This window comes from Equus przewalskii, chromosome 12 (assembly GCF_037783145.1).
Source record: "Equus przewalskii isolate Varuska chromosome 12, EquPr2, whole genome shotgun sequence".
Taxonomy (NCBI): domain Eukaryota; kingdom Metazoa; phylum Chordata; class Mammalia; order Perissodactyla; family Equidae; genus Equus; species Equus przewalskii.
The window spans coordinates 42072074-42080934 of NC_091842.1; the positions used below are offsets into that span (position 1 = coordinate 42072074).

At 65.4% G+C, this 8861-nt stretch overlaps 1 protein-coding gene across 1 annotated transcript; it reads right to left on the reverse strand.

Annotated features, from left to right (window-relative positions):
- Window positions 1-303: 303 nt before the first annotated feature.
- On the reverse strand, window positions 304-2909 carry METRN (meteorin, glial cell differentiation regulator). The gene is made up of 4 exons (XM_070567150.1): window positions 2467-2909; window positions 1795-2195; window positions 820-879; window positions 304-745 (listed from the first exon to the last, which is right to left on the reverse strand). The coding sequence occupies exons 1-4, from the start codon at window positions 2562-2564 to the stop codon at window positions 429-431; spliced, it is 876 nt and encodes a 291-aa protein (XP_070423251.1). The 5' UTR covers window positions 2565-2909; the 3' UTR covers window positions 304-428.
- Between the last annotated feature and the right edge of the window lie 5952 nt (window positions 2910-8861).

An 8861-nucleotide genomic window follows, 5' to 3' on the forward strand; every position in this document is an offset into this window, starting at 1 on the left:
TTTGGGAATTACGGTCCCTTTCCCACTCCCACCCTGAGCCACGGAAGCAGCTGGCACTAGGAGCAGGAGCAGCAAAGCTAAGGCTTATGTGAGTGGGGGATCACTGCACACCCACCACCCAGCAGCAGCCCCTCCCCAGGGCATGGGCATGGGCCACGCTCCCACTCACTCCCTGGGCAGCCTTAGCCAAGGCACCATTGCCTCCGGCTCTGTGAAGCAGGAACCTGAGCAGTCCCCAGGGTGTGGGAGGATGAAGAGAGATGAGGCAGCCCTGGGCTGGGTGCAGGCACAGGACACTCGAGCTACGCTGGCCAATGTAATCCGTGTTCTTATTGGTTATCGCTATTTCTTCAGAAGTTGTTGGTATCTTGATGTCTCCCTGCCCCCCCTCCTACAGGCCCCTCCCCTGCGCCCTGCTCCCAGGGCCCTCAGTCTAGCGCCACCTCACAGGGGTGGCGGTGGTTGGCGTGGGCAGCTGAGTAGGCCCGGCTGAATTCCTGGAAGCGCGGTGCACAGCCCAGCCAGGCCTCACCGAAGCGGCTCCAGCCCATGAAGACGAAGGTGCCAGGGCCAGGGCGGACGCCACAGCGCAGAGGGGTGCGAATGGAGGCCTCCACCTGGCCCCCAGAGCCCCCCACCTGGAACAGCGGCAGTGTCTGGCGGAGGACACGGGCAGCTGCCACGGTGATGACAGATTCCTGCAGCTCTGTGTCGTGGGCAACCCCGTGGATGGTCCCGTGGATCACTGTGGGGAGACGTGTTGGCCAGTGGTACACAGGGGAGGCCAGCCCCAGGCTCCCCCCACAGCGGGACACTCACCAAAGTCACTGGTGCACGCGGCCAGGAGGAGCTCGGCATGGCTGCAGGGCCTGCAGGCACCTAGCGTGCAGGGGAGGTCATGAGTGTAGGCCCTGCCCCCTCCTGGACCACCAAGGCCTCCCCCCAGCTGGAGGCAGGAGGAAGAGGGGAGATGACCAGACCCCCCCCCCCACCCAGGGCCCGATTGCAATGGGGGATCCCAGAGAGCAGGTGGGCACACACCCTGAAGATATCTTGCATTCAGGGTGACACTTGCAGACTTGTGTGCATGACACATGCATGCTCAGACCTGGGCCCAGGGGCTGTGCCCAGCACAGGGGCACAAGGACTACCTGTCCCTCTCCCAGCCTTACCTGGAGCGCAAGTGTCTGGGTGCATGCTCTCACACACCCACCTTACATAGCACACCAGCCTGTGGTCATCCCTGTGGCCTCCCAGAGCTGCCTCCTGGGGCCCAAAGACACCAGCCCTGACAGGGTGGCAGGAAGTTATGGTGTGCTCTGGGGTCTCTAGCCCAAGGCCACGGGGCAGCACAGAGAGACCCCCATCCCCTGTGGGGTCAGGCTCCAAGCTCCAGCAGAGCAAAGAGCTGGGCCTGGTGCCCTGCAGGGAGGCGGGGCAGCATCTCCATGGCAACTGGCTCACACTAGACTTTTGTTGTACTGGGCTGGGGGAGGGGAGGGAGGTCACCGCTGGGCCAGGGAGCCCTGGACAGCTTTGGCCGGAGGCTTTGATTCTGTCCTCCGTCAGCCCCTTTCCCAGCCCCTCAGGGGCCTGGGTTGCTCTGCCTGGCCTCCCCTTCCCCCATTCTGCCCCTGGCCAGCTCTTTCCCTAAGTTGAATCCCAAGGGATTGCCTCTCCCTCCCCCTAACCTGTCGTGGTGCTGCTACTAGCTGTGTGGTCTCTGACAAGCTGCTTCACCCTGGCGCCTCAGTTTCCCCCTCTGTGCAGTGGGAACGACAGGCCATCACTCACCATCCGTGCCAAGGCCATGGGCTTGCTGAGGCAGCTCTGGAAGCCGGTCCTCGCGCAGTTCAAAGCGGAAGGAGGCCACGCGGCGGCTGATGTCGGGGTGCGGGGTGGCCTGCAGGAAGAGGGCCTGGCGCTCGCGGGGACCCCAGCGCACGCACAGGCCCCCGGCCGGGCCTGGGCCCTCGGCCAGCAGCAGCTCCAGGGCGCCGCCCGCCCGCTCAGCGAAGACCTGGGCGCCCGAGAAGGGCCGCGCCGGGCGCAAGCAGGCGATGCGGGGCCGCGCGCCCCAGTCGGGGCCGCCCAGGGTCAGGCGCAGCGCCCCGGCCGGGTACAGCCACTCGATCGCGCCCTCCGCACAGGCCAGGGCCAGCTGCCCCACGCTGCCGGGCTCCTGGGTCAGGCCGCTGGGGACAGGACGGGCGGCGCTGAGAGGGCGGCCCGCGTCCCCACGAGCGCAGCCCCCTCCCTCGCAGCCACCGACAGCCGCGTCCACTTTGAGGAGGGGGAAACTGAGGCTCGGCGCTCTCAGACTCTAGGAGGGCAGGCAGGGATTTGGTGCCGGGTCAGAGCACCCCCATCCCAAAGGGCGGGCGACACCGTCCCCCCAGGTCCCTCCTAAGGCGGAAGCACAGCCCCAGGGGCTTGGCCCGCGCGGGCTTCCAGCGGGGGTCGTACCTGCCCCTCCAGCGGCAGCGGTCCTCCGAGTAGCCGGCGCGGGCGGCCGCCGCCAAGAGGCCGCAGCAGAGCGCGCAGAGCAGCGCAGGCGAAGGCATGGCGCGCGGGCACGGGGGGCGGCGGGAGCAGCCGGGGACCCCGGCCCCGCGAAGCCCCACCGCCCGCGCCGCTCGCGGCCGCACTGCCCCTCCGGGAGCCCTGGAGCCGCAGGCGGCGGGCGGGGCCGGGCGGCCAATCGCCGCTAAGCCCCGGAACTTTCCTCCAATCGCAGCGGCGCTCGGGGGGCGGGAGGCCGAGCCCGCGGCCTGGGAGGCGCTGGGGAGGGGGCTCCCCGGCCGGATGTGCTCTGCGTCGCCCCCTGAAGGTCCTCCCGCCCGCGGCCTCGCCGTGCACGCCGTCCTGGTCCGGCCACTGCCCTCCGAGCCCTTGGCCGGCGTGGGGGTGGCGTCGGTGCGCACTGGAATCTCCGCAGGGGAGGGCCGCTCATCTGGGGTGGCCACTTTCCAAGTGCGCGACCTGCGCTCCCAGCCCCTATCCCGCCCGAACCCGGCCCTGGTGACTCCTCCCGATAGGCGGGAGTACCCCAGGGATGAGGGGACGGGTACTGAGGCTGCCAGCACCGTGGAAAAGTAGGAGCGGGAGGACAGCCCTGAGCCCCCAAATCAGACCCCCAGAAGGCTGGGACACGCTGAAATGGGGCTGACTCTCCAAGAGGAAATGCCCCAGGGTCCGTGTGAACGCCGCCTCCGAGCGGAGGGGTGGGGAGCCTCAGAGATTTCCCGGCTCCAGGACCTCTCCTGAGCGCAAGGGGTGGGGAGCTGCCGTTCAGGTGGAGACTGGAGGGAATTCCAGGCAGAGGGGAGGAGCAGACAGCCTTGGCAAAGGCCCTGGGGTATGTACCGAGTGGACCTCTCAACAGCCTGGTGAAACCCGGGAGTCAGATCACAGGGGCCTTAGGCACAAAGCCAGGAGTCCAGCTGCACGCTGGAACCCTTGAGGTCACTGAGAGCTCTGGCTGGGGTCTGCAGGAACCAGCATAGACTGCCTCTGTGGGTGTGAACCCTCCACCCCACTGTCCACCCCCCACCCCCAGCCCTCCTGCTGCTCCTGGGCCTGAAGCACATGACTGACAGATGAGGGCAGGTGGCCCCAAGGGGCAGGGGGAGGCTGGAGCCACTGCCAGACTGAGGTACCACTACCCCCTCCCCTAGCCCCAAGGCCCTCCCAGGCCAAAGAGGGGTGGGACACCTATGAGGCTCAGGTGGCCCTTTGCCCTGAGCAGGGTCGGGTGAGAACCAGCTACCAGGATAGCAAATAGCCAAAAGGTGGATGCAACCCAAGTGTCCATCGATGGGTGATGGGTAAACAATGCAATCCATCCGTACAGTGGAATATGATTGAGCCTCACAAAGCAAGAAATTCTGACACATGCTACCACCTGGGTGAACCTGGAGGACATCGTACTAAGTGAAATAAGCCAGACACAGAAAGACAGACACTGTATTTGTTCACTGTGTGAGGTCCCTAGAGCAGTCAAATTCGTAGACACAGGAGGCAGAAGGGAGTGCCAGAGGCCAGGGGAGACAGGACGGGGAGTGAGTGTTTAATGGGGACAGAGTTTCAGTTTTGCAAGATGCAAAGAGCTCTGTGGATGGACGGTGGCGACGGTTGCACAACATTGTGAAGGTGCTTGATGTCACTGAGCTGTGCACTTACAAGTGGTTCAGATGGTAAGATGTTTTTCACCCAATTAAAAACAAAAGAAAGGGGTGGACAGGGGAGCTGGGCACACAGAAGGCAAAGGAGGCACCGGGCCGTGGGTGTGGGGTGGGCTGCCACAGCTGCCCTTGTGGAGGCCACTGGTCCACTTCTGGCTGGTCCCTAGGGCCTGGGAGGTGGACAGTAGGCTCCAGGCGCCCTCTGGTGGCGGTGTGGGGGGTCAGCCTCAGACCCACCTCTCCCAGTCCCTGTCCATCCCAGCCCTCCCCCAGAGAATGGGCCCCAGTCGTGGGTGCCAGGGCGGGGCTCCTGGCCAATCACCTGGTCGGGAAGGAGCCCACGCCTGGGCCTGAGCTGTACCCTCAACACTGGGCTTTCCCTGCCCCTGCTGCAGGCTCTTCCTCAAGGGGCTGGGCAATGATGCCAACTGTCACCCGCAGAAGACCTGGACAGGGGCCGCCTCTCCTCACAGCTCCTGGCCCCAACCCAGGAAGCACCGGGTGTCATTAGCTGTGGGGTCTGCTGCCCACAGGCAGGGAGCCCAGAAGGCCATGCCAGGCCTCAATGCCGCAGGTGCAGGACCAGACACGCTGCAGGTGCCCAATAAATACCTGGAGAAAGAGTGAGCGTGTGTGCCAATGAGTGAATGACACCCCAGACCTCATGTAACTCCCCCGATGTCTGTGCTAAGTTTGGGGGCTCCTTTGCATGCCCCCAACTCCAGGCCCTTCAGTGCCCTGACCCTCCAAAAGGGGCCTTTCTCCATTCCTACCCAAAACCCAGGTCCTGGCAGAGGGCTAGAGCTGATGCTAGGACAAGGAGCAGTGTCCAAGGTGAGCCATGCCCTGAACAGTGCCCGCGACAGGGGGCCCTGCCCTTCAGCAGGGGAGGTGACCCGGGGGTGAAGGGCACCATTGGGAAGCCCGCAGTGCTGGGGCGCAGGTGAGGAGCGCTCATGAGCCACGCAGGGGCTGGGCTGGCCGGGGCCTGGGGGGGCAACATGCAGCCCAGGGGGAATCGACAGTCGATGGGAACGAGGGGCAGGAAGAGTGCCCCTGGTTTGGGGAGCAGAGGGCAAAGGCCCCAAGTACAGGATGGAGCTTGGGGCAAACCAGGAGCTAGGAAGGTGGCCAGTGGGAGGCGGGCAGGGCCAGCCCCAGGCCCATTGGCCATGGGTGAGTTTGGACTTGGCTTTGAGGGGACAGTGAACAGAGCTCCTGAGGAAATGGGGAGTAAGTCCAGACGTGGGGGTCAAGGTCTCCCACCTGCCCAAGACCTCCCACCTGGGCTCCCCTCTCAGCCAAAGCAGGGGAGAGGGAGAGATGTGGGCTGAGCAGAGGCCAGCCCTGCCGGTGTCCCCAGCTGAGCCTGTGGTCGCCCAGACCCCTGCAGCCAGACTGCCTGAATGTGCCACACACACTGGCCCGGGGCAGGGTGCTGCCCCCCTGGGTGGGGCTGGGGGCCAGGGACAGTGGGCAGAGTTCACACAACTGAAAGCCAGCAGGTGCCAGGAGTCTGCCAGAACCTGGGCCACTCAGTGACACTCTCCGATGGTGCCCACCATGAGCACTGGCCTGGATCACCCATGCTCAGCCTGACCTAGGGAGCCCCAGGGTGTAGAGTGACCAGCCCTCCCAGAAACCCCATCAGGGGGACGGTCATATCTGCCAGCTCTTCCAGGCAGCCCTCACAACCTCTGACTGCCCTTCATCTGCACCCCACTCCCGGATGCCAGTGGAATCTGGCCTCGCCCACCTACAGGCCTGCACCCTGGGACATGTGGCATGGTTCCTGCAGCGGGCATGTTTCCCTCCTCCTGACGAGAAGTCCACCCCCACACACCTTGCATCTTCTCAAGGAGCCAAAAATGCAGCTGCAGATTGATTTGCAGCTGAGCTAAAAATAGCTGCCAGGCTCCAGCCAGGGCCCAGGGAAAATATCCATTGCTAGGAGACAACCGTTACTGGGAGACCGCCATTGCTAGGCAACAGGGTTGCCATGGTGACAGCTGGCCCTGAGTCATCTTCAGCCCTGGCTGCTCCGCCCCCTGCTCCGGGTGGGTTGGGCCTGGGTCCCAGGAGGAGAGAAGGCGGGGAGCAGAAGCTGGAAGGCAGCAAAGGGACCTGCTACCTGCCACCCGCGGCCACCACGGCCACCCCAGGCTGCCAGGTTCTCACTCCTATGGGTGCCCACTCTGGCTGCAGAGCAATCACGACAGCCCAACACACCTGTGGTCTGCCACACCCCACGCCCACCCCCAGGCACTCTGGGGCAGGGCAGAAGCATGAGGGACTCGGTGTCCATCTGGCCCTGTGGCTCCATAGCAGGAGGCTCTGGAGCCAACCTCATCACTATGCAGCCCGGGGCTCTCACCACCTGTGCTGCGCTGGGAACTTCAGGGCACCCCATGGGCCCAGGCCCATTTCCCAGTTGGGGAAGTACTTGCCTGAGGCCCCACCCAGGGATGGGGCTCCAAGGCACATGTACTACTCCAAAGCCCCCCAAGGAAAGGCCAGACACTTCCTGTGAGGACAGTCAGAGCTGCTGCCCCGGGCCTCAAGAGCCCCAGGGGTAACTCCCGCTGTGAGCAGCCCCAGCCCCTGAGATGACAGTGGCTCCCTCTCTCAGCCCTTCAAGGTCTCAGGGCAGGGTGTCAACAGCCTCTGGTCCTCAACCCCCGCCCAGGACTCCCAGAGTCTGCACTGGGGAGACTCCTCTGTGCCCAGGCATCAAGATGAGGGGTGCTCCAAGTGAGGGGTGCTCCAGGTGAGGGGTGCTCTAGGTGAGGGATGTGGCGCCCTCCTGGACCTGCAGGGTGGCCAGTGTAGCTGAAGTTCCAAGATCAAGGGGCCAGGTATAGGGAAGGCTGTGGGCTGCAGTGCTGGAGACTCAGGGCTTCGCACGCTGCAGCAGAGAGCAAATCCCTGGGCAGACCGGGACCATATCTGCACTGCAGAGTCGTCCCCCTGAACCATGGGGAGAACAGGCGGGGGCAGGAGAGACAGCCTCAGCGATGGAGGAGAGAGACTGTGGCACCTGGCGGGGGAGGGGTGTCGGAGTGGAGAGGTGAGCGGGGTCCACAGGTGTTCAGTGTGCCCGCCTTCTTCCACGTAGTTCACCTCCTTCAGTGTAAGCACTCTTCGCTCAGAGTCTTCCAAGACAGGCAGCCTCTCGGGCCCCTTTGAGGGCACAACTTGCTCTCTGCCTGAGGCCCTAGCACCTGCTGAGGGGCAAGAGCCCCCCAAAGCGTGAGGCGAAACCTTGCCTGCTAGTCAGTGCACCGTCCACGCTGGGGTCCGTGCCAGGCCAGCGCCTGCACACATGGTGTGGAGGTGGAGCTGGGAGGGCAGCCTGCAAGACCCACACACCGGAGGTGGCCGGATGGGTCGGACAACACTCCCCCGGTCATCCCAGATGTCTTCACGCCCCCCCATCCTGCCAGCCCCCACCCAGCCTCCTCTTCGGATCAGTGTCAGCACAGGGGCAACACTGAGTCCTCAGTCCTTGCCACACAGGAGAGCTGCCTTCACCCCAGCCAGCGTCTCCCACACAGCAGGAACGGCACCCATGCCCCAAACCAGCCAGGGCCCAGCCAGCCTAGCTCTCCCCCTGTGCCCCCACTGCCCCCACCTCACACCAGCCCCCGGGGCCCTGATCCCCATCGAAACGCTGCGAACACCAGCTGGTTTCAGGTGTATCAAGACACTCTCAGGGGCCTCACTAAGCCCTCAGGCTCTTTCCCTGATGTGATGGGACCTCTGCTCCCAGGAGACCTCCAGATGGACACCATCAGCCTCCATCCTCTGCCCTGAGCCTGCTGGGAGTCCTGGCATCTCCTGGCCCAGACATAGCCCTCCACACCCACCCTCTTTCCCAGCCTGGTCCCCGCAGTGGCCTCTCCCCACTCCAGTCCATTCCAGAGGAAACCCACTGTGCTCCTTAAGGCCTCCAGACCTTTGCACACGCCTTCCTGGACCGCATCACCTGCCCTCTCACTCTCGGGTCTCCACTCAAGGGTCATGTCCTGTCCTCAGGAGCGCCCCCCCCTCCTCCAGCAGGTGGCCCTTTTGAACTTTCATCCGCTCATCACTCTCTGAAATGATCTATTGGTCCCTTGTTTCTCAGCCTGCGGAGGTGCATGTGTCCCGCACCGAGGCGGGGTCCTGGGCCTGGCACCCAGCAGGTGCGCAGGAGATGTGCGGGTCGTGAAGGGGGCCTGGCCAGCGGCTCCGCAGGAGGGGCTGGGAGGGTGAGGGTCGGACCGTCCTCGTCCCCGGGTGGCAGCCCAGGACTGGGATGCGCGGGGCCGGCCCCCAGCCCCATAGGACCGCGCACACCCAGGCCAACCGCCGGCGCCAAGGGGCTGGAGTCCTCTTCGCCCCGCAGGATTCGGGGTTCCCACTGCTCCGCGCGGGCGGGGCTAGCTCCCGGCCCGCTCTCCGGCCGCGTGCCCTGCCCTTCCCTCGCCTCCCTCCCTCTCCTGCCCGCCCCTCCCCGCCGGCGGTGCGCCCGGGTTTGTTATTGTGAGGGCGCCCGTGGCGAAGGGGGCGGGGGTGCGTGCCGGGCTGGCGCGTGCCCGTGGGCGCCGTGGCGGGAGCGCGCTGTGCGCGCGGCAGGGCGCGGCGGGGCGGGGCGGGCGGGGCGGGACTCGGCATCCTCGGCGCCCCCGCCCAGGC

What these genes read in the sequence shown, in the direction of transcription:
- METRN (XM_070567150.1), bottom strand. Translation starts at nt 2,564, where the DNA reads ATGCCTTCGCCTGCGCTGCTCTGCGCGCTCTGCTGCGGCCTCTTGGCG. An exon ending in CGCTGCCGCTGGAGGGGCAG is followed by an intron (nt 2,196 to 2,466) that starts GTACGACCCCCG and finishes TCCTGTCCCCAG; the next exon opens with CGGCCTGACCCAGGAGCCCG. An exon ending in CGCGTGCACCAGTGACTTTG is followed by an intron (nt 746 to 819) that starts GTGAGTGTCCCG and finishes GTCTCCCCACAG; the next exon opens with TGATCCACGGGACCATCCAC.